The sequence below is a fragment of the Chiloscyllium plagiosum genome, chromosome 23 (assembly GCF_004010195.1).
Source record: "Chiloscyllium plagiosum isolate BGI_BamShark_2017 chromosome 23, ASM401019v2, whole genome shotgun sequence".
In the NCBI taxonomy this organism is placed as follows: domain Eukaryota; kingdom Metazoa; phylum Chordata; class Chondrichthyes; order Orectolobiformes; family Hemiscylliidae; genus Chiloscyllium; species Chiloscyllium plagiosum.
This window is the reverse complement of record NC_057732.1, coordinates 17689101-17714714: the sequence shown is the minus strand read 5'-3', so window position 1 is coordinate 17714714 and position 25614 is coordinate 17689101. Positions and strand designations below refer to the sequence as shown.

At 40.1% G+C, this 25614-nt stretch overlaps 1 protein-coding gene across 2 annotated transcripts in view; it reads right to left on the bottom strand.

The window, feature by feature from the left end:
- The window catches only part of lamb4 (laminin, beta 4), a 120739-nt gene extending 95469 nt beyond the window's left edge, over positions 1-25270 (bottom strand). Inside the window, exons 1-6 of one of the 2 annotated variants that reach the window (XM_043713613.1) lie at positions 25205-25270; positions 23286-23348; positions 14316-14473; positions 8949-9084; positions 4682-4755; positions 577-765 (exon numbers count right to left, since the gene is read on the bottom strand). In XM_043713613.1, the coding sequence (XP_043569548.1) occupies positions 577-765; positions 4682-4755; positions 8949-9084; positions 14316-14473; positions 23286-23331 (603 nt within the window). In that variant the 5' untranslated portion in view covers positions 23332-23348; positions 25205-25270. The remainder of the gene's footprint in view (positions 1-576; positions 766-4681; positions 4756-8948; positions 9085-14315; positions 14474-23285; positions 23349-25204) is intronic. The other variant, XM_043713614.1, reaches the window with a different exon arrangement.
- Between the last annotated feature and the right edge of the window lie 344 nt (positions 25271-25614).

The window sequence follows — 25614 nt, the reverse complement described above, 5'->3', positions numbered from 1 at the left end:
GCCTGACCTGCTGTGCTGTTCCAGCAATAAAGTTTCAACTATTTCCAAAATACCCTATGCCACACAGACAGGCTGATCAATAAAAGCTGGTGGTCTGCTTATAGACTGCGAGAGTTGATGGAGGCACCACGGATACAGCACCCTATGACCCATGGAAGGCTACACCACACCTTCAAAATGCTTCCCTTTTCTCACTAATGACATAGCACATGCCCTGCTCTCCATGCTTACAGCATTGTAACAGCTCTGGGTTGTTGGCAGTACCATCAGTGGCCAGCACTCCCAGCTGGGCTACTGAGATTGAAGAGCTGCCTTCCCTCTGATTGACTGGCAGCTCTTAAACACAGGTTCTATGCTCTTAAAGTGACGGCAGCCTCAACTGCAGGCAGTTAATGGTGTGACTGCCAGGCAATTGAGATGGGGCTTCCAGAACTGACCAAGGTGGAGCTGCTCCCAGCTTTCTGGCTGGTGGACAGGTTGACAGCTATTCAATGGAATGCTAAGATGGTATCCACTCTTATGCATGCTAATATTCGTACTGAAAATGTAGTAAAGAAATTAATTTCGACATCATACCTCTCCACCTGTTGAAGGTTCAAGGTCAGAATACTTTGAATCACAGATTACATCATCCACTCTCTGTCCAGGTCCACGGGGAATATTCGGGAAGGCGGATGCACAATCATAGGCAAAATATCGCAACACTCTCCATGTTTGACCAAAATCTGAGGATCTCTCAACCAACATTGCAGCTGGGCGGAATGTCTAGATGAGGAAAGAGTAGGCTGATTAGAATCTTCTGTGTTAGAGGATGTTCAACTTGACTCATTGTACTGCCCTCTTAACCCACACATTAACCTTAAGAGAATTCTGAACTTGCACTCTTCAGTTCCTTTGGCTTTCAGATTTCCAAAGCCTTTCCCTATTTAGAAAATAGTCTATGCCTCTATTTTTCCTACCAAAGTTCATAACCTTATATTTTCCCATGTTGTATTCTATCTGCCCCTTCTTTGCCCACTGTCCTTCTTCAGCCTCCCCAGCACCTCAATACTACCTGTTCCTCTACCTCTTTGTGTCATCTGCAAACCGAGTAACAATGTCCTCAGTTCCTTCGTCAACATCGTTAATACAGAATGCGAATAGTTGTGGTTCCAACACAGACCCCTGTGGAAATCCATTAGTCACTGGTTGCCATCTTCTCTGCCATCTGCCACTTAGGCAATCCTCTATCCATGCTAGTACCTTGCTTCTAACATCATCTTATTTCGTAGCCTCTGAACCTGGAGTCTTCTTTTGTCTGACTGATTTACAACAGTGGATGTGCTGTTTGGTGAATTCAACTCTAGTTGTTGACAGTTGTTAATTTGCTAACAGAAGTTGAAATCTCCTTCTCTGAAACCCCTTCCTACTTGCCACGGAACCTCAGCTCTAAACATCAAGCCATTGTTTCCATAGTCTACCAATGATCTCTTGTTTTTTGGACATCATTCCTCCACTGCCTGCAAATGCTCACAGCCTGTTTGACTTCATCCCCAAGGTCCATGTGAGGTGAAGCCATTGTTTTGATCTATTCTTGCCTCATGGAAATGACTTTTTATCAACTGGACTCGAATTTATCTTCACTTGTTCAGTGTCTTCTCAACTGCTACATGAATCTTTCAACACTTTCTGCCACTTTGACAGATCTAGTTCCTTGGCTTGAGCTTGTTTTTTGATTTGATTGGATTTGATTTATTGCTGTCACGTGTACTAAGGAACAGTGAAAATTATGTCTTATGGGCTCTACAGGCAGATCGTACTGTACAAGTGCATCAGGGTAACAGAACAGAGTGCAAGATATAGTGTTACAGCTGCTGAGAAGGTCCAGAGAGAGATCAACATTAACATTTGAGAGGTCTGTACAAACGTTTGATAACAGCAGGGACAAAGTTGTTCTTGAACCTGTTTTAACATGTGTATAAATATTTATATCTTCTGCCTGATGGAAGAGGGTGGAAAAGAGTGTAACTAGGGTGGGAGGAGTCTTTGATAAAGTTGGTTGCCTTCCCAAGAATAGATGAAGTCAATGGATGGATACACTTGCTTGCGTGATGGACTGGGCTGTGTTCACAACTCTCTGACCTTTCTTGTGGTCTTGGGAAGAGCAGCTGCCATCCACGCTGGTTACATCCAGGCAGGATGCCTTCAATAGTGCAACTATAAAGATTTGTAAGAGTGTTTATGAGCATGGCAAATTTCCTTAGCCTCCTGAAGAAGTAGAAGCATAGTTGTACTTTCTTGACCGTAGTGTCAAAGTGGGTGGACCAGGACAGATTGTTGGCGGTCATCACTCCCAGGAACTTTCGAGCACCTCCACCTCAGCACTATTGATGCAGACAGGAGTCCTCCACTCCGCTTCCTGAAGTCAATGACCAACTCCATCATTTTGCTGACCTTGATGAAGAGGTTGTTGTCTTTACCTAATGCCACCAACTTACAATGGCGGTGTTCTCAGCAAAGCCATAAATTAAGTGGTATGGAATTTAGCCACACAGTGGTGAGTGTATAAGGAGTTTAGTAGGGGCTGATTACACTGCCTTGTGAGGCACTGAGGTTGAGGATTATCGTGGAGGAGGTGTTGTCACGTATCCTTACCAACTGTTGTCTATGCATCAGGAAGTTTAGAATCCAGTTACAGAGAGGGGTGCAGATACCTAGGTCCCAGAGTTTGGAGATGTATTTGTTTGAAATTGTGATGTTGAAAGTGGAGCTGCAGTCAATAAGTAGGAGCCTGGTGTAGGTGTCCTTGTTGTCCAGATGTTCCAAGGATGAGTGTAGGGTCAGGGAGATGGTGTCAGCTATGGATCTGTTGCACCGGTAGATAACTTGCAAAGGATCAAGGCAGTCAGGGAGGCTGGATGTGAGCTATGACCAACCTCTCGAAGCACTTCATAATGATGGAGGTCATAACCACTGGGCGGTAATCATTGAGGTATGCTGCACAATTTTCTTTGGCACTGGGATGATGGTGGTCTTTTTGAAGCAGGTGGGGACTTCAGATTGTAGTAAAGAAACATTAAAAATGTCCGTAAATACTCCCACCAGCTGGTCCATGCAGGATCTGAGTGCATGGCCGGGATTTCCATCTGGGTTAGTCACTTTATTATTGGCTTACATGTTCTCTACATGTTCATCCCTGCTGTGACTTTCAGAGGGTTTTCTCTGCTACTTTAAATAGAATTCCAACAGATCCCTATCCACCACGGCCTTCCTTTGCTGTCTGAACCTGTTCTCACACTAAGAAATCTTATTTCACTCACCTCTTTAATCTTAAATAAAAAGTGCTGTGATGCACATCAGCAGTGTCCTAGTGTTGCCAGTCTTTTCAAGAAATATATAGAGTTCTTGTCTTACTTCCTAACCTCCTTTCTACATACATTGATGACTGCATCACTTCCTGCGCTTGCCGAGTAGAAAGTGTCATCAGCTTTTATCCCAGTTTCCACCCTTCCCCCATCTTTGCATGGCCCATTTCCAACACTTCACTTACTTCTTCCAATTCTCTGCCTCCATTTATTGGCCTTAGCCCATTGACTGATATTCATTATAAATGCATTAACATTTATCTTGACTGCACTCACTCACAATCTGTTTCCGGGGAGGGCTCTATTCCATTCGTCCAGTTTCACCATCTGCTTTACAACTAGACCAACAATGTCACTATCTTCTCCCACGTTTTTGAAATGCCTTCCCTTTTTCCCCAGTGACGGTTTTCCTTCACTGCAGTTAGTAGGATCCATGTCTTCTGTTTGCCGCACTCCTGTTTTCACCCCTTTGTTTTCCTTCCCCAAAACATGATGGGGATCTCTTTACCTTCACCTTTTATCCGGCAGTCTCCATGATCAATACAACATTCACTGCCAGTTCTACCGTCTCAAGTGTGATGCAACAACAAAACACTCTTTGTCTCTTTATACCATAGGCGTCAGTCTTAGGTTAGCATCTGAAGGGCACAATATAATACAATGATGCTTGGAGTTTCTTTTGCTACCTGTTTCTCATACTGACCTCAATAATAAAAGAGAATTGCCTATAAGGACTTGGATGTGAGCACCCTTCACTCCCTCTTAACAAAAAAAATTCACAAACCTTCTGGTGGTTTATTTTATGCATAACCTTGCACTAAGTTAGGGACAAACTACACTCAGTGTGAAGACCAAGCCCTGTTAGATGACTGACTGAGGAGGCCACAGTCTTTGAGCTATGATATGTCAGTGAGTGCGATGGCCTCCTCACCTGTGCTTTCACTCTGTTGTTGATGAACTCCTGAAACAGTGTGGCATCGATGAAGAATCATTTGCATCGTGGAGAAATTCAACAAGAATGGTGACAAAATGTCACAAACCGTCCTCATGGCTGCAAGAACAAACCACCTTGGCCTTGTGACCATGTCATAGGATGGATTTCTGCTCAAACATACAGAATACAGGACAGCTTTATATCACTCGAGGGCTTTTAAAGAAGTTGCAACTGATGTTCTCGTCTCTTGATAAATATTGGGGGTGGGGAGTATTCATGCAAAAAGAAACCTATTGAAGGAAGACTGGTGGAGATAAAGATAAAACTCAATTAACATGTTTGCCTGTTGTTAGTCATGGCTTCTACTTGAATAGGAGCTGGCACGATAATTTGAAAATATTACCTTGAAGGAAAGGAAAAGGTGACTGAATTGAAAAAGGATTTCCAGATCCAGCCGAATGCTGACATGGTGCACACCTACAGCAACAAAGAAGTTCATTGTAATTCAGAAAACATGACAAGTTACAGATTGCCAATCTGTATAAACAAGATTAATAAAGTAGGGAATTACTGTCAGCTACAATATTGATTAAATGCTTAACATGTTTGTATGGCATTCCTCTGCCTGTTATTTTAACAGAAGATTAATCTTTATACTCTGACATTTTTTTCTGTATTTCCCCTCCCCTCTCTGATTTAATCAGATCACTTTTCTTTGATTCCTTTCCAGTTCACCCAGTTAATCTAGAGGCAACCCTCGCATTTGTCTCTTCACCTTCTTCATAATAGCACATTAATTGATTGCATTTTCCCCTCATACTTCATGACGGTTCCCTTCTCTCATCTCTCTTTCTCTCCTCTCAGTACATATTGACACCATTTTGCCCAAGATCTCCCTACACCCTTATTTGAAGTTGTTGATCCAGGAGATTGAAACCCTGGTCCAAGCAGTGGACTGGATTTCCCAAATCTGCAAGAATGTGATGTAAACATGAATTTTTTACTCACAACATGGGGCTGCTTGTAAGTCGAATGATGTTAGCAGCATTATAGAAGGTCTCCAATTCAGTTATGAAACACTATAATCAGTTCTGATTCCAAACAAGACTGGAAGCTGCTAACATAAGTGGGCTAGATCTAACTATTCACTCCTTAGACAAGGGTAGGGTTGCCAACTCAGGTTGAACATGTTCCAGGACAATCCATGGAAGTGATGTCATGGATAGCCGGGGATGTAAGAGGACCACAGTTTAAGATAAAAAGCAGTGGAGAGCAGTATGGAGAGTAATTGTAGACAAGTGAAAACTGAACCATGTGGAATTTACTTCATTCTAAGCTCTCCACTTGTATACAACTGTTTCAAACTCTTCAATCATGGACTGGAGTGCTGCTCCCTGCCAAAAGAAGTTAATACGAGAAGTGCACATTATTCTAAGCTGCAGTTCTAATCTAACCTGGTTTTGGGCTAAGTAGGCTTCCTATAAACTACCAACTCCGGGCCTGGCTGTCCTCAGATCAGTTAAAAGGCAGGAGCAGCTGTCATCAATCAGAGCCACTGCACTACAGTGTTTCACTTTCCATTTGAATGTGAAGCAGCTACATTCAAGCAGTAGGAACAGGAGAGTCTGATAATCCTACTGCATTAGGCTGTCACAGGTTCTGCACTTCAAGTGTCAACTACCTGCACTAAAGATGGTGGAGACTAAACAAACAAAGAAGAAAGAGAAGAGTTCTGCCTGCGTGCCTGCTCCCTTCGCTACTGGTGTTGGAGTTTTAAATATCAGAATACTTTCATTGGCCACTAGGTTATGCCAACCAGATATCCCAACCCAATCTAGTCCCACCTGCCAGCACCCGGCCCATATCCCTCCAAACCCTTCCCATTCATATACCCATCCAGATGCCTTTTAAATGTTGCAATTGTACCAGCCTCCACCACATCCTCTGGCAGCTCATTCCATACACGTACCACCCTCTGAGTGAAAATGTTGCCGCTTAGGTCCCTTTTATATCTTCCCCCTCTCACCCTAAACCTATGCCCTCTACTTCTGGACACCCCCACCCCCCAAAAAAGGCTTTGTCTGTTTATCCTATCCATGCCCCTCATGATTTTATAAACCTGTATAAGGTCATGCCTCAATCTCTGATGGTCCAGGGAAAACAGCCCTAGCCTATCAACCTCTTCCTCAACCTCAAATCCTCCAAAACTGGCAACATCCTTGTAAATCTTTTCTGAACCCTTTCAAGTTTCACAACATCTTTCTGATAGGAAGGACACCAGAATTGCATGCAATATTCCAATAATGGCCTAAACCAATGTCCTGTACAGCCACAACATACCTCCCAACTCCTGCACTCAATACTTTGACCAATAAAAGAAAGCATACCAAATGCTTTCTTCACTATCCTATCTACCTGCAACTCCACTTTCAAGGAGCTATGAACCTACACCCCAAGGTCTGTTTGTTTAGCAACACTCCCTAGGACATTACCATTAAGTGTACAAATCCTGCTAAGATTTGCTTTCCCAAATTGCAGCACCTCACATTTATCTAAATTAAACTCCACCTGCCACTTCTCAGCCCACTGGCCCATCTGATCAAGATCCCGTTGTAATCTGAGGTAACCTTCTTCACTGTCCACTTCACCTCCAATTTTGGTGTCATCTGCAAACTTACTAACTACATCTCTTATGCTCACATCCAAATCATTTATATAAATGATGAAAAGTAGTGGACCCAGCAACAATCCTTGTGGCACTCCACTGGTCATAGGCCTCCAGTCTGAAAAACAACCCTCCACCACCACCCACTGTCTTCTACATTTGAGCCAGGCCTGTTTCCAAATGGCAAGTTCTCTCTGTATTCCATGAAACCTAACCTTGCTCACCAGTCTCCCATGGGGAACCTTGTTGAACACCTTACTGAAGTCCATATTGATCACATCTACCACTCTGCCCTCATTAATCTTCTTTGTTACTTCTTCAAAAAACTCAATTAAGTTTGTGAGACATGATTTCCCACACAAAAAACTATGTTGACTATCCCTAATCAGTCCTTGCCTTTCCAAATACATGTACATCCTGTTCCTCAGGATTCCCTCCAACAATATGCCCACCACCGATGTCAGGCTCATTGGTCTATAATCCCCTGGCTTGTCCTTACCACCCTTCTTAAACAGTGGCACCACAGTTGCCAACCTCCAATCTTCCAGCACCTCACCTGTGACTATTGATGATACAAATATCTCAGCAAGGGGCCCAGCAATCACTTCCCTAGCTTGATCTATTTGAGGTTTTATGGGCAAAATCTGCCACCAATATTAGTTTTTTTTAATAAACTAAACTGAAATTCTCAAACTTGCACACCAGGGCTTGAACCCACAATCGATGATTACCAGTCTCTGATAACATAACTACCTTGCTATTGTAAGCCAGTTTTAACACAAACAGACAAACTGGAAAAGTGTGCATTTGAATTTCTGTTGATGCTGAATTGTTTTTGCTTGCTTGTGACATAACTCTACATTATTATAATCTCTTTCATCTTATTATCTTTGCTTTTTATTAATAATTGGCATTTCAACACGAATAAAAGTCAGAAAATATGTAATATAGAGTGCTGACTGCTGTCCCCTGTCGTACATTATAATACAAAGTCATTATCTTAATAAACTTAATATTTTGTTTTAATAAGTAATGCAGATATTATCTTATATGCTAAAAGGACAAAGGCTCAGATTTAATATGCATGAGGCTGTTTGTATTCTAACATGAATGAAAAGATTAGGATATATTCTATCCCTTGCTAATACTATCCTGAGAAAAGCACCAGTGCAAATAAGTTCACTACATAGTAATGACTCCTGTGAGTGAAATTGTGATTAGTCTGTAAATTGATGTGAAATTATTGAGTATTATTTAATTCTGGGCAGCATCCAATGTGCTTGATTATTTAAAGAGAATCTGTACATCCACTTGAAATGGAAAATAAAGAACAGGGTTATATAGGGAAAGAGCAGGAATATAAGATTTATTAGATAGCTTTTGCAAATAGCCTGTGTGGCTACAATGGGTTAACTAGCCTCTCTCAATGCTGTAGATTCCACGATTAATATTCTTGGTAGGAGCTGAGCTGAAGTGTACTTAAAAGGTGTAATGGCTACAAAAAGGTATAATGTGGACAACTGTCCTGCTTAGAAAGTAAACATCAATGAGAAGCAACGTATAGCAGCAGCATTGTGGTGATGCTTGTTTCAATGAATGCACTGGGATAAAGGTGCAGTGGTGAATCTTTAATGGAACACCCTATGCTCCATTATCTCCCATATGTTGCAAAAAAGATTTGGAATTCAATTCTGACCTGAACACAGGATCACAGTCTCAGGATAAGGAATTAGCCAATGAGATGAGGAGAATTCCCTTAAATCAAAGGGATTTAAATTTTTAGACTCTCTACCTGAGCTGTGGATACTGAATTGTGGTGTAAATTTAAGACTGACGTCAGTCAAGTTTTGCTAACTTATGTTAAGAGATATGCGTATAGTACAGGAAAGTGGAATTGAGATAGAGGATCAGCTATGATCTTGTTGAACAATAAGTTAGGCTCAAATGACGAAATGACCTTCGCCAGTTCCTATATCTTATTTACCAACCTTTTCCACTAACCTACCGTTTTTAGACTGCCACCATTTCCTTTTCCGATCTGGTTCAAAAGCAGTGATCACATTTTCAATGCGATGGCTGTTGGTAGAGCTGATATGGTTGTAAGGTAATCTTGAATCACAAGTAAAACACTTCTGTTCATCCTATTTAATGGAAACAGAAGATTCTTCAGCATGACATGTCTCATTTACATACACTAAACGGACATATCAATTGGAAAGTTGATTAATACAAGAACAACCTTATTTATCTGAATTTCGGATTATCCAAACAAGATCTCAAGGTCCCATAAAAACGTTATCTGTTATCCGAACAATCAGTTATCCAAACAAAATGCTCTCCGTCTGCATCATTTGTATAATCAAGGTTGTTCTGTTGTTTATTGTTATCAAAGCTGCTAATTCTTTCCTTCTGTAAAAAACGTTGGGATGTTGCATTAATAATGCTTGTTGATACAGAAATGACAGTGAATCCCCCTGACAATGTTAATTGACCTCTCTTAGCATGTGATATCAATGAGAGTACAGAAACTTGGTTTGTTGTTCTTCCAAAAATCAGAATCAGCAAATTACCAGCAGTAAATTGGCAGATTTTTATCCTCCTTGCTTTTGTCACAATCCTACCCCACTTACAGTTATACACAAGACATTTATGGGCGGCATGGTGGCACAGCAGTTAGCACTGCTGCCTCACAGCGCCAGAGACCCAGGTTCAATTCCTGCCTCAGGCAACTGTCTGTGTGGAGTTTGCACATTCTGCCCGTGTCTGCGTGGGTTTCCTCCAGGTGCTCCGGTTTCCTTCCACAGTCCAAAAATGTGCAGGTCAGGTGAATTGGCCATGCTAAATTTCCCATAGTGTTAGGTGAAGGGGTAAATGTAGGGGAATGAGTCTGGGTGGGTTGCTCTTCGGAGGGTCTGTGTGGACCTGTTGGGCCAAAGGGCCTGTTTCCACACTGTAAGTAATCTAATCTAATTTGGACTTCAGGACATTGACTTTGCCCTAGTAACTTTGTATCAAAGGATCATTGCCACCAATCATCTAAACAACTCTTATACATTTGGTTTAACCACTTTGAGATGTTTATAAGCCACCAAAAGATGAAATATACATCTCATTGTTAAAAAAATAGATAATTTTAAAGCTGATAATGGAAAAGAAATTATTTATCCACAAAGTATGAATTATTCTGATTATAAATGAAAACACATAATTTAAGTGAAAATGGATTGGACAGCTTTACTGATCTTTTGCCAACTAGTAATTAAACAAAATGATCCTACTTAACGAGACTTGAATCTGAATGAATATCATGCAGACAAACAAGCCTTCAGGCAGCTTATCTTAATTATTCACTACAAAATAGAGACACTGAGCATTGTCATTAATTCTCGTTTTACAATCTGTTTTAAAGTATAAAAGATGTTTATCATGCTCAGAGCAATGAATTTAAATAAACATTGAAATAACAGGCACTGGGGGAATCCAGTATATTAATGCTGAAGGAGAATTTATAAACATCACCATGGATTCACAAATGAATTACCATAACTTTTCTGCCTATTCACTCTTACCAAGTGATCAACATTTCTTTTTCTGTTAAAAACAGAAAGAACTGCAGATGCTGTAAATCAGAAACAAAAACAGAAGTTGCTGGAAAAGCCTAGTAGGTCTGGCAGCATCTGTGAAGAGAAATCAGAGTTAACATTTTGGATTTGGTGACCCTTCCTCAGCTCCGATTTCTCTTCACAAATGCTGCCAGACCTGCTGAGCTTTGCTAGCAACATTGGTTTTGTTTTTTCTCCATTGTTTGCTTACAGTCTCCACAGTCAAACTATCAATTAACTCATAGTAATTGAAATGAAATGTTCTTCAGCTTTGCAGGAAATAATGATGTTGTGACAATACAGATTTCAGACTTTTCTCCGAATGTGTTTTCATGCAAGTTTGTAGCATATCCTGGCTTGTCAGGCGCTTGTCTGCCCAGGAGTCCCTAGTGCATGATTAATGAAACATGAACTAACTTGTACACAACAATTAAAAACCCATTTGACACCACAGTGCAAACATCTTTCACACTAAATTGAACATGCATTCAGGAATTTGTTATGCAGCTTCGAACAATGCACCATTAATGACAGGTTATGGCAATCCCTCCTCTTCTGAAAGACCTCCATAAAGCACTTCTCAAGCTCTTTTAATACAATGTCTTACATTGACATGTAGAGAAAAACATGTATTCTTTCTAAGACACCCTCATTCTTTAATTTTACTTCAATGTTGAGCAATTTTGTGAACTTGCCTGGACAGAGCATTCTTCCATTTTGTAGGCAAAGACAGCAATTCATTTTGTCATGTTTATTTGAATTGTTTGCTTTAGTAGATCAGGTTGCAGGAAGTTTATCAAAGGGCACACACAGTACTTCATTGTGAACCCAACCACCTTTTTAATGTGTTTCAAGAGGGGAGGCGATGGCCTTGTGATATTATTGCTGATTGTTAATCCGAAGGCCCAGGTAATGTTCTGGGGATGTGGGTTTGAATCCCACATGGCAGATGGTGGAATTTGTATTCAATAAAAAAAATCTGGAATTAAGAGTTTAATGATGACGGTGAAACCATTGGCAATGGTCAGGAAAAAACCATCTGGTTCATTAATGTCCTTTAGAGAAGGAGACTGCAATCCTTACCTGGTCTGGCCTACTTGTGGTTGACTCTTAACTGCCCTCTGGGCAATTAGGGATGGGCAATAAATGTTGGCCAGGCCAGTGACACCCTCATCCCGGGAATGAATAAAAACATTAAATTATATTGGTCAAAGTCGAAAAAAATTATGTTACCCACACATAAATAATCTTCTGAGTTTTTCTCTGTATAACCATTCAGTGTGATGTGACAACCACTCAGTGAGGAAATAAAACTGCATTGGGATATGAATTCGGATTGGTACGGATCTCAAAGGAATAGATTGATTTTGCTACAAAGGAAAGTTCCGACTCCATGCTACCTCTAGAAATGCATCACACTAGAGTTTAAAGCTGATACTGAGAGAAATAATGGACTGTTTATATCCATTCTCTGCATGCAGACCAGGGTTACAATTCAGCACTGATTGCCCACATCTCATGGCTCTGAAATAATCTGATGGTGTATCGGAGCGAGTGAAATTTGGCAACTGTTTAAACCAAGTCCTTTGTACAATTTAATCAGAACATATGATGGCCTTGTTCCACTCTGTTTTTTTGCATTCTTTCAATAATTAGATATTACAACTTTAAAAAAATCTTAAATTCACATACATAACCAGAAACTACTGGAAAATCTCAGCAGGTCTGGTAGCGTCAGTGGTGAGAAATCAGAGTTAACATTTTAGATCCAGTGACCTTCTTGGGAACTGATGGTAACTAGGAAAATGTTGTGTTTTGTGCAGAAGATAGAGTGGGGGCAGGCAGGGGAAGGGAGTTAGCAGTAAACAGTAAGTGGGGCTAGAGCCAAAGAGAGAGAAGAACAGTTGGACAAAGTAATGGATAAAGATCAGCCAATACCCATCTCATAGAATCACAGAGTCATAGACTCATACAGCACAGAAATAGATCCTTCAGTCCAACCAGGCAATGTCAACCATAATCCCAAACTAAACTAGTCCCCCCTGTCTGCGGTTGGCCCATATCCCTTCGAACATTTCTTATTCACGCATTTATCTAAATGTCTTTTAAATGTTGTAACTGTACCTGTATCTACCACTTCCTCTGGAAGTTCAATTTCAGATGCCGTCAGACCCACTGAGTTTCTCCAATAATTTCTGTCTTTGTAAGAACCTGGTACAAGATATTTCTAATGAATCTGTTCAGAGATGTTATTCTACATCTCTAGGAGAAAGTGAGGACAGCAGATGTTGGAGATCAGAGGTGAGAGTGTGATGCAGGAAAAGCACAGCAGGTCAGGCAGCATTCAAGGAGCAGCAGAGTCAACATTTCGGGCATAAGCTCTTCATCAGGAATGAGGCTTGTGGGTTAGGGGCTGAGAGATAAATGGAAGGGGGGGTGGGGTTGGCAGGAAGGTAGCTGAGAAAGCGATAGGTGGATGAAGATGAGGGAGAAGGTGATAGATCTGAGGGAGGAGTGATGACAGGTCAGGAGGGCGGTGCTGAGTTGAAGGCTTGTGACTGGGATAATGTGAGGGGAGGGGAAATGAGGAAGCTGTTGAAATCCACATTTATCCCCTGTGGTTGCTAGGTCCGAAGATGGAAAATGAGGCATTTTTCCTCCAGGCATTGGGTGGTAATGGTTTGGAGATGGAGGAGGCCCAGGATCTGCAGGTCTTTGACAGAGTGGGAGAGGGAGTTGAAGTGTTCAGCCATGGGCTGGTGGGGTTGTTGGGTGTGGGTGTCCCAGAGATGTTCTGTGAAATGATCCACAAGCAGGCATCCTGTCTCCATGATGTAGAGAAGACTACATTAGGTGCAATGGATGCAGTAGATGACATTTGTAGAGGTACAAGTAAATTTCTGTGGAATGTGGAAGGATACCTTGGGGCCTTGGTTCATTTCAACCAACCCCTGGTGACATGGTGGCTCAGTGGTTAGCACTGCTGCCTCACAGCACCAGAGACTCATGTTTGATTCCAGTCTTGGGTGACTGTCTATGTGGAGTTTGCACATTCTCCTTGTGTCTGCGTGGGTTTCCTTCAGGTGCTCCAGTTTCCTCTCACAGTCCGAAGATGTGCAGGTTAGGTGAATTGGCCATGCTAAGTTGTCCCATAGTGGTCAGGGATGTGTAGGTTAGGTGCATTAGTCAGGAGTAAATATAGAGTAGGGAGAATGGGTTTGGGTGGGTTACTCTTTGGAGGTTGGTGTGGACTTGTTGGGCCAAAAGGCCTGTTTCCACACTGTAGGGATTCTGTGATTAATTGCCACTCACACAGATTGTCAATATTTTATCTCAATAGAATTGCTGAGACAAATCCAAGTCAAATCTGCAATGGTCGTGATAGTGCTTCTGGATGTCCTCCTCAGCAATTAATCCATTCTCAAATCTAAAAATTACCTGTGGATGCACCTAATCAGGTACATTAATTGTGATATTTTACAGAATAAGTTTCATTTAAGAATCCTCAGCCAAACTGGGAATATGTCATGGTTAAATCTAAGCTTTCTGTATCCATACTATTTATATTATTTGTTCATGGGATGCAGATATTGATAACAAAGTCCCCATTTCTTGCCCATTCCTAATTAACCTTAAGAAGTTGGTGGTAACCCACCTTTGTGTCAAACTTCATTAATTTATTTATTACTCACTGTATGATTGTGGGCTAAAGTTGAATGGTAATGTACAGATTAACTTTAAAATTAATGTTTTTAAAAGTATGAACTGACCTGTAAGTGACTGAGGATACAATATTTTTCTGGCCTATTCAGACCACAGGTTGAGGAAGCAGATAGCTGACTGCTACGGCCCACAAGCAGGTCTCCAAGAGGTGGGTAACAAGAACCAGCAGTGCAATCCCCTTGACCAGAGACAACCTTTAGCAACACTGTAAAGACATCATAAAACTTTTGATAAAACACATGTACTGTTAATTCTCATTGTAAGACAGTTATTAATCAAGATGTCTGGGGAAATAAAAAAAAATAGATTGGTGCAGTAACTCATACCAATCTGTGTTTGGTGGTTAATGTTTAGATTTCTATCCCCATTTTCAATTCCCTCCACAGTCTAGCCTTACTCTACGTTTGTAATTACTGCAATTTTGTCCAGCCTTACAACTGTCTAAAATCCTTGTGCTGCTCTATCTTTGGTCGCTTGCTCATCCCTGAGGGTGATCCCTCAGTAATTAGCACGGTGGCTCAGTAGTTAGCACTGCTGCCTCACAGCACCAGGAACCTGGGTTCAATTCCAGCTTTGGGTGACTGTCTGTGTGGAGTTTACACGTTGTCCCTGTGTCTGTGCGGGTATTCTCCCACAATCCAAAGATGTGCAGGTTAGGTAGGGCCATGCTAAATTGCCCATAATGTTCATGGATGTGTGGGTTAGGTGCATTAGTCAGGGGTAAATGTGGGGGCATGAATCTGGGTGGGTTACTCTTCGGAGGGTCAGTGTGGACCAGTTGGGCCAAATGGCCTGTTCCCACACGGCAGGCATTCTATGAAATTCTATCTCCCTCCACTCTCCAAGGTGCTAAACTCCAGAATTGCCTTTCTACCTCTATTTCCTCCTTGATAATGTCCCTTAAAATCTACCTCTTCAGTCATATTTCTTTATGTGGCTTGGTGTCAAATTGTGTGAGGTTTTCCTTGTTTGAAATGCACTGGGCCGTTTTACTGAGCCAAAGAAATTCTTTGAATAGAAGTCAGTATTATGAAAGCCAAAAAAAAATCAAAGTATAATGTTCAGGGCAGAGGAAAGAAACTTTATCTGCATCTGGCTTGTGCTCTCCCGGATTTGGAAATGTTTAACATTGAAATCAATGAAAAGTATGTTAATGTTCCACTTAACCTCACTGAGACAGAACATAGGTGAGAGCCAAAAGCAGGTAAACTATAATAGCCCATGACTCTCAAGAGCAGTACAGTAATCATCATCAGATTACAGCTAAGTTGTTTAATGTTCTAGTTAGTCAGGAGTTAAAGCAGTTTTTAATTCCACTAAATTTTCCTGGCTAATTATTCAAGCCAACTAAGTCAGAACTCTCTGAATTCCTCTACTCAAAATCCCAGAATTGGGCAGTTTGTACAAAGAGATCTCCACATTCTTCAGGCAATGAATGTACAGTCAGATCCTGGGGCACACATTTCAGGGTAAATCCAATCTCTGACTGTCTGGAGATCAGAAGAGCCAATCAGCATGAATGATCTGATCTGTAATTTTTTCAAATGCTACAGAAAAAGCATCATGAATCTGTATGGTTGCATAAGACAGCGAGACTCCAGTTTTCTTTTAGAATGCACGTTTTAATTTTAAATAGACGCACACCAGTCAGTTCAATTATAGTCAAAAAAGATAGGCACGAAAATGATTGAGAGACATTAGGCCATGAATGTCACAAAGACCAATTTCTATCAAATAATGATCCTTATCCACTGGCTGGAAACTTGAAATGAATTGTTGAAATACAGATGTTTTAAAAAAAAACATAAATTTAAAATAACTTCAGCACAATCAAGATGGCCACATAATTTACATTAACTGTACAATCCATATTAAACCCCATTGGAACAAAGGAAGAAGTCTGCAAAACCAACCATTCCTTGAAGTGCCCACACCTCCTGCATCACTAATAACACCATTCTAACAATAACTTGAGTATTCAACAGTTGAAAAAGGACCATTAAAGACTAATGACTGGGAGAACCAGGACCCTGATTTAAGCTAGCTCATTGATCATGAGTGAATCCACTAAGTTACAAGAGAAATGTGGGCATACCAGTCGCACCCGCATTGCAGCAGGAAGTCTGCATCTTTGACATATTGATGTGCAACTGGAAATGGAAGTTTTTACTGCCTGTGCAGTGCCACTGGCAATTTCATGTCTGAAGAATGCCTGCACTACATTTGCATTCAATTTCCAGGTTTTTCCAATTTTCCTTTCAGTTTCTGCGTTGCTCTTGTCTCTGCCTTGCTGTTCATTGTCCCATTGAGCATTCCAGTGTTTTGTACTATACTGCACTGCTTTTGCATTCCAGCTCAAGATTACACTTCAGCCTATTTTTAGGTTTTTGTTTAATTAAGGCAGCATTAAATATTTCTTTTGTCTTGAAAGAACATGCATTCTAATCAAAAATAAATTAGCCCTGTTTTCTTGGTAGTTAATTCCTTATGTACACAGATCTGTCCAACTGACTATACTCACAGAAGCTGATAATGCAAACAGCGAGAAACTATCTCTTGTCTGAATTCTCTGCCATCCCGAGTTGTTATCCTATTTAGTTTTCCAATATCTACCACCAAAATTACAGATGGCCACTGTGGGTACCAGGCTGTGAGTTTATCTTCTGCAGGAAATTTTACCTAATGTGGCCATACTTATGTTATCTTCCAATAACATAAGAAACTTGACATTGATGTTATGGTATTAAGGAATCCAAAAAAGAACATTTACTATAGCCAACTATTAAGTACAAACGTTACATTCCTCAGACACATGAGAGTCTTGGCTAATTGTAAACCATTCATTTACATTACAGGAGCATACTTCTAGTAGAGTGTTAAGCTTCAAATGATCCTGAGTAAGATGGAGAATGAGATCCTTAAACCCTCTAAACAACTAAGTCTCACTGAATTAGTAAGTATAACTTTTTCAAACAAAAACTCTCTTGCGGTTAAATGAAGAAAGGGAAAAGAGAAAAGAACGGAGAAAAAAACAGAAATTACTGGAAAAAACTCAACAGGTCTGGCAGCATCTGTGGAGATAAATCAGAGCTAATGCTTTGGGTCCAGTGACCCTTTCATGGAGAGTCTGTTCTGATTTCTCTCCACGGATGTTGCCAGACCTGCTGAGCTTTTCCTGCAATTTCTGTTTTTGCTTTTGCTTCTGAATTCCAGCATTCATGGTTATTTCGGTTTTTTTGTTTAGTGGAAAGAGAGCAGACTTTGACCCTATCCTTACCTGGTTGTAACAGGGATTATAAATGACAATTAGTTTTTCTGACCTTTTTCAGACCTTTCACAGAAATGTAAAACTGTTGTCCAAAGTATAGAAGTTATGGGGATATTAAAAAGAGGAGAAAAGTGAAATGAAATAGTAAACTTTAGAAAAATTGTTTGGGAATGTGGAAGCGTGATTATCTTTGGAAATACAAAGTAGCGTACTTTAACATTGCTCAAAATAGACAAGAATAGACAGCCTTGCTATCTTTTATCTAATTCAGCTCACCTTCACAGTAAACTTTTCGACTCAGAAATTGAGTGTAACTAAGGGACTAATAAGAGTGAGGAACTTCCATGTAATTGATATCAATAGAGAAAAAATATTGGACAAACATAAAAGACTAAAAGTTGATAAATCCAGACCATATTTTATGCATTTGCCAACAGGTAAAGTGAATTCCTCGCTAGGCAACAACAAGTTGCCAATCAAGGGAATCATAGCTTGTTAATGGCACAATTTGCTTCATTAGTACTGAGTGTCCTCTTGAACCAAACATGCCAAACAAGTTCAGTGTCAACTTGGAAGTCAGAACATCAACTTGCTGCTTGCTCCAAAGGGCTTCTTTGTTGGGCACCAAGTACCAACATGCCAGGTGCACTCCATGGGCACCAGACATACATGCTCCACATCTGACATTCGCAGCCAACATGTGCCAGCTCCTTAAAAACTATCATGACCCGCCTCTGATCCACTTGCAGAATGCATCTGTACTTCAATACTGCACCTCAGGCTGCACTGATAACTATCATAGTTAACGCTGCTCCAAGGGCACTGTGCACTCAGTGACACACACACACTCAGCTCATTGAATGGACTAGGCTTAGTCTCTGGCCTGTTTGCTTACTGCCATATGCTGAGCCTGCCTGGATGCTCATAACACTCTGCCTCAGCCAGACACACCCGTTTCACAGTACTGATGTATTACTGTAATCAGTTAGTACAGGCACAAAGCCAGGAAATCGGTCATGGTTGTCAACATTCCTTAGTCAAGTCAAGAGAGATATCCTTTACTCAGGGCATCCCAGCACATTAAATCAAGGGCAGTCTCTGGTACCAGTCCAGGGGCTTGCAAATGGCTGTCAAAGGCTTAGGGTAATCAGAAATCAGGATGCTCTCCACAGAAGGGGTGGGGAAATCACACCTCAGTCAGCAAACTGCCCTCCTGACTCTTTCAGCCCTGATGTGGGTTGTCTTTGTCCTGGAACGAGAAAGAAGCAGATATTATGGGCAATGAACATGGGTGGCACAGTTGATATTTCTAGTGCAGGCCTCCTGACTGAGTGAGTAGGCAGCCCAGGGGGTATGCAGGGTTAGTGGTTTTAGAGATTAAGGTGCATGAGAGTGAGTGAGGGAAGATGTTGCAAACAACTGTAACAGCAGCTTGGCGGCTATGGCATAAGGGCATGAGGCTTGACAGCTATGGTATTAGAGAAAGTGGACGTGTGGAGTGTGAAATAGGGTCAGATTTAAAGTGCTGGTTATTTCTGAAGCACACAGCCTTATTATAGTTATTTGAATTACAGCAACAACTCCTGCAAAGTTTAATTGTCAACTTCCCAGCCCACCTTGGTTAAAACTTGAAATGAATGGGTCTCAGATTTTTACATCCCATTCAACTCAAATCCCTCACTTTGGTAGTTAAAATCCCCATCTGATGTGTTAGCAAGCTTAAAAAGTATTGAAAAAAAGAAACCTTCAGGACAAAATGAATTGTGAGTCACAGGCAGTATAAGTCTAATGGGCATGCTTCACCAAGTTAAGGAATGCCTTGGGAAGCAGTCCATTGGTATCAATTCTCTTCAACATGGCTCAGCATGTTCAGAACACTGCAATTCATCAGCAAACAAATGCAATAAATGTAGGACTAACATAAGACTCCTGTAACGAGTTGGAAGGATTTTCATGAACATTCAGTAAACTAGAGCCCCAGACATCACTCAGTGTTGATTTTTTAAATCATGTTTAGACATATTAAGTGGGCTGGCATCTTAAGATGACTTTTCTGCTGGTTCCAGTTGCTTGTTTAGCCTGAGAGCAGGGAATTATGGGTGGGGCAGTAAGATAACCACTGTAAGTTTTAATTTTTTTCCCCCAGAATGGGAGCGGACATAACTAGTGACGCTATGCATCAATCAGAACCATGAACTTTAAAAAGAAGTCTGCACTTTCTTTATCAGCACCATAGAAGATATGATCTCCACAAGGCAAATTCATTTTAAGGATTATTGTAACCTCTATAGAGCAAATACAGACAAGCAGCTACTTAGAAAATGCCTGACCCCCGAGCAAAACCAAAAATAAAATCTCAGATTAGGATGCATTGGTTCTTCAAAATTAAGCTGGACTTTACTATCAGCTGGGAAGTTTGTTATAATTTTATTTTTACAATGCGTTTCTGTGCTGCAAAATTTCTAGTCAGTCAAATATATAAGACAGCAGTGTCTTCTCCTGGCTGTCCGAGATCCATGTAAACAAGGCAAGAAGCAAATTGTCTCCCATCCAATCAATTTGAAGAATTGTAAACAAGCAGCATAAACTTCTCAGTTGCTGAATTCATTATCAAATGAGGCACAGAAAACCAAATGGAGGGGAAATAAAAAGGATTAAGAGAGATGAGACTCAGGCAAAAAAAAAATGTCACTTTGCTTTTGAAGAATAAATAAAATGCTACACTTGTGGAAATTAATTTTCAGCAACACAAGTTGTTTGATAGGAATTGAGATTCATTACACTATTCAAAGGCTGATACTGAAATGGAAAAGCGCTAATATTTGTAAAGTGAGTGCAGCAATCTCAAGCTTATTGATGTGTTTGACTGGTGAATCCTTTGGCAGTTGTTATTTTTGAGGTATTTATGAAAGAATGTTGTATGCTGGATAACCACTGTCAGATTTCTATATTTAGATGCTGTGTGCAGATGCCACAAGTTGTTTGATTTGCATGGAAATTTTGTGCACATGATGATGGCTGTTGTTATTTCTATGTAAAATTTGACCCCTAACTCACACTACCACCCCCATAATTCAGTGACTCCAATAGCTTTGCTCTTCCCTGTCTCTCTAAGCTCTCTCAGGCCTACTACCACTGACATCTCTGCACTTTGCCTAATCTGACTTTTTCTACATTGCTGACCTTCTTCACTCAATCGTTAGTGGCATGCCTATAAGTTGCTTAGGTTGTAAACTCTTGAATTTCCTTCTGAATCAATTATCTCTTTTAACTCTGTCATGTCATTACAACCTCTCTTCTTGATCAGGTTCGGTCATCTCTCCTTCTTCTGTTTTCTTTAATGCCTTGGTATTAAATTTAGTTTTGTAGTGCTTTGTTTTTATGAAGCTGCTTACAAGGTTTTACTAATTTGAAGGTGCTATGTCACTGCTGTTGCCCAAACCGGATGGTCATTGTTTATATAAAAACTAGAATATTTATTTCTCTTTTTGTTTGGAATGTCCAATTCAATTTCCTCAGCACAGAATGTCTCTGAGTGCTGTCGATATTAATCTTCAACTTACCTATTCTTGCAGCCAATGTTGCATGTCTGGGTGTTTATAAACTAGCTACCAATAAAGTCTAATGTTAAATTTCTGAGCTAAAAATTTTTGTTTTATGTTGCTACTGTCTTGAAGTCTTGTATATTAGTTAACCAAAGTGGGAAACTTGTAAACTTCTGTCACATCCAGGTTATTTCAAAACTTTTCAGTCCAACCTGTTGGTATCCAATTATTATGAATGCTATGTTGTAAGATTATGGTTTGAACCATTTCTTTAATGCAAGATAAATAAAGGAATTAAGAGAGCCCATGTAATCTGCTGTACGTTCTGCCTGACCACCCACCTGGGTTGGTTACTGTGGAATTTAAGATTGCTAGATTACTGAAATCTCCAAGTTTTTTTTCTACATGGAGAGGTCCCAGTGAGACAAAAGGTTACAGCTGCTGTGGTCAGATACAAGAATCTTGACTGAATCCCGAGGTACCAATTTCTCTGCACTTTAAAGAAAATGCTGCTTGATTGACAGCATTTTCTCGCAGGCCTTCTCAATTTTGCAATGTGTATTTGCAGAAGAGAGGTTTCTAATACTGATACCTTAAATGACATGGATAATTTTGATACTTGCATGTAGTTTGTAATAAAAGCAATTCCTTTGAATAAATTGCTTTTATTTTTCAAAACAAAAAGCTCTTTCACATATACTGTCAATACTATAGATTTCACTGAATTTTTATAGAGTGCATACTGGGTGAATGGACATGGGAGTGCAATAGTTTGGCATTGAAAGTATCAGGGGCTATGAATGGGTGCAGTGACATGAGTTGGTATGGGAAATGTGTAGGGTATGTGGCTAGACCACTGTTCTATCTCTCATTGACTTATTGCACCTGGGATGAAGTTCCAGACTACAGAGACAGGCCTTTTAAACAGCTTAACTTGGCATTTGACCTCCCTCGTGGCTGACTCCGATCTCTTTCTGGTGAAGTGAGCCCATATCTGGTTACCTCCTGCTCCTATAGAACAAGAATCCTGTCTTTGCAAACAATTTCTTCTCTGATGGGTGCATTGAGCCTGGAAACTTTCCAACTCCCCTGCTCCCTGCCTCAAAATGTGAAAATCCAGCTCACTGATGTAGAAACACTGAAAGAAATCCTTAAGAACTGACCAGATTATTACAGGAATATTCATGCGTATTTCCCAGCGATACTATTCCACCAACCAGTGTGTCCCTCTCCTTGTGTGGAAGAGATTGCAGCATTGGCAGTAGATTCCCAACTTACCTTCTTTTGTTACTGATAATTCTTTCTTTCTGAGACATTATTGTGCTGCTGGGTAAGAAAAATATTGCACATCTGTAATTCAGGAAGAAATGACAGTTGCTGTAATGATTGATTTTAGTCTTAGCAAGTTCTGACCTGATTAAACAATAAAATCATGGTTGATATATCTGTGGTGAAATGTTAATATAATTAGGCAGGTATATATCACACCTTCTTCACAGATTAATTTATGTCGAAATAGTCCAAGAATAAGTAGTTACTTATATATAATAATTTAAAAAAAAACCTTTGTTGAGCTAATTTCCATTTAAGTTCTTTCACATTGTTTAGGATTTCATGATGGCAACATGAAGCTTGTTGTTGTACTCCTGTAAATGTTTTACTCTTTGATATTTTCCTTTCACTCTGCTTTGCAGTCTATTTAATTGAATTGAAGCATTTCCAGATATCCTGCCAAGATCATTTTGGTGGAACATGATTTTATTTCAGCAGCCAGGGTGGAGGGAGTGGTCATGCACTGAAAATTGGATTACTGTTCCTGTCCTGCCTGCTGATTCCATACTTACCTCCCAGTCACATGATACCCATTAACAGATTTGTTGGATTGTCATCAGGTACGGGAACCTTGGCTAATTTTACTGCTCTATATCCTGAAGTATTGAGGTCAATTCTTGTTACCAAACTGCTGCCCCATTTATGCCCTGCGAAATCAGCATGCATTGGCAATCACACTGAGAACCTTCTGGATTATATTTGTGAAGGTAAGGGCAGTGTCCTTACTCAGGCTTAGGAGAAGAAAAAGGAAAAAATTCAATCATCACTTCAACACAGTGATTTAAACATGCAGCACCACATATACTGATGATCTGTTGTCTAAATGTGGATAAAACTATTACCAAACATTGTGAGATTTTTGCCATACTCACCAAGGATTGCGAAAATCTGTAGCATCATCCTTTTTTGTGCAATCATAAATCGTGATACCTGTTCTGAAACAGATAATATTACTCACCAACTACTATAATGTGATTTTTTTTCATGCTATCGCCAAAAGCCATTTAAACTCTAATTACTGTGCATGACTTGAATAAACACAGCTTGGCTGTGTGTAATGGAGAAACCTGTGCAATGCAAATGATCTTATATTCTGCCTCTAGTACAAGGAATCTGGGTTAGTACTGTAGGTATAATAGGCTAACTTTTGGATCTTGAGGAGCCGAACTTCTGTCCATGTCAGTGTGGATTTCCTCTGGGTGTTCCAGTTTCCTTCCACAGTTCAAAGATGTGCAGGTTAGATTGCCTGTATTAAATTGCCCTGTAGATGGGTTAGCCATGGGAAGTACATGATTACAGGGATAGTATAAGTTAGTGGGTTAGTTTTGTCCTTGGAGGGTCAGAATGGAATTGATGGGCTGAACGGCATGTTTCCACACTGAAGGGATTCTGTGACCTATGATCAGAACAAGTTGTGCTTGTAAAAGCAAAGAACATTTTAAAGAGAGGTAGAGATTCCAACTGATACCTGCACAACTAGCCAGGTTCACAATAATCTAACAAACCTCATCAAGCCCTATGACTTAGTTTGAGGAAGACAGAGAAACCTGGAGTGAAGAGAATCCAAGATGGTTTTGTTTTGGGGGTGGGCAGTGTGGGGAGTGTAGAGCTGTCTCCCTGGCCCTCCAGGAAACAAGAGGAAATACCATCATCTTGCCTTTATGGAGCGCATCTGATTCCAAATCTGCTTGGCATCATTATGGCTTGGCAAAGTGTCTGTGATGGTTTCACCACTCAGTCCTCGATTTAAGATTGCTTCAGGGTTTGATAAAGCAATTGAGCTTCAATCTCCAAATTTATAGAAGGACCCCAATAAATTCCATGAACTGTCCAGATCACTTGTGCAAAAGAGGCTAAAATCATCTTCTGAGGTGTCCATGGAATTGATGGGAATAAGTTGCTGCCTCTTGAATGGTCTGCTGTGATTTTTCTGTTGGATGATCAGAGTTAATCTCAGACCTAAATACGTTTGCTAGTATTCCTTAAAGCATTTTAGTGGTTAGGAATCCTCTAATCAGTTTTTAAATGCAGATGTTTTCTATTAAATTCCAATCATCCTTCTTTCATTATAGATGATAGTAAACTGAAGGCTACGTAGGTTAGTTTGATCCTGGAGTAGGGTAAAAGATTGGCACAACATCAAGGGCTGAAGGGGTTGTACTGTGCTGTATTGTTCTATGAAACCAGGAGACTACAGCTTCAGTTTATACATCATTTGTGGTAATCTGCTATGATCTCACTATTAACTCTAGGAATCGAGAAGTACAAGCTTTTAAAAACTGAGAATACCTACTTCAAGATTTTTCAGTGCACGCTCTGCAGAAACTATTTTCAGTAAAAGTATACACTTTTCCACATATTACCATCACCTCTTTATTTTGAGTTAGTTAATACTTTAAATAAACTGCATTTATGCCATTTATTGCATTTATTTTTAAATGAATTTTATACGACTCAAGATCCCCAAGTCAGTCAGTCGTGTGAAATATGACATGATGACAATCCAGATGCATGTGGAATTTTACAGATATTTATGATTTGATACTACAAAATTAGTTGATTTATTATTCTCTTATGGTGAAAAGAGCAGCAGGAATGTAGCAGAAGCGATTAGTTTAGCTCAGGCCAACGAGAATCGATACCTTGTATGAGCCACTTATTTAAATATTGTGAAGAGAAGCAGTCCAAACTAATGCAAGATAAATGCAAACCTAAAGCAAAACACCCAACTCCAGTTAACAGAAACATTCATTCTATTTAGAGGCTTAAAAACATAATTTTGTTCACCTACTTCTCTGTACTCTTGTAAGATGTATGTCTTCACCAGAGGAGATGAAATTCAACAAGTAAAAGCAAACCTGAGATATGTTCAAATAAAACACAAAAAAATTGCCCTCAGGCACCTGGGTGTGGAGGGAAAAAGTATTTGATATCAGAATGTTGACTTGTGAAGAATTTGGCTGCATGCTGTCTCTTGTGGCAGTAGTTAACAATGTGAAGGAGCAATATATTTTATTGTATGTATTACATCAATTGTTTATTCATGAAATAAAACATTTAATCCCACTCACAATTAATGTTATCGTAATCTTATCCCATTAACAATACAGTAATATAACCTCCTTTTGAAGCATTGTGTCATACACTATGTGAGGAGAGAGTAGGAGAGGCGACCAGAGGTTATTATTTATTTATTTGTTG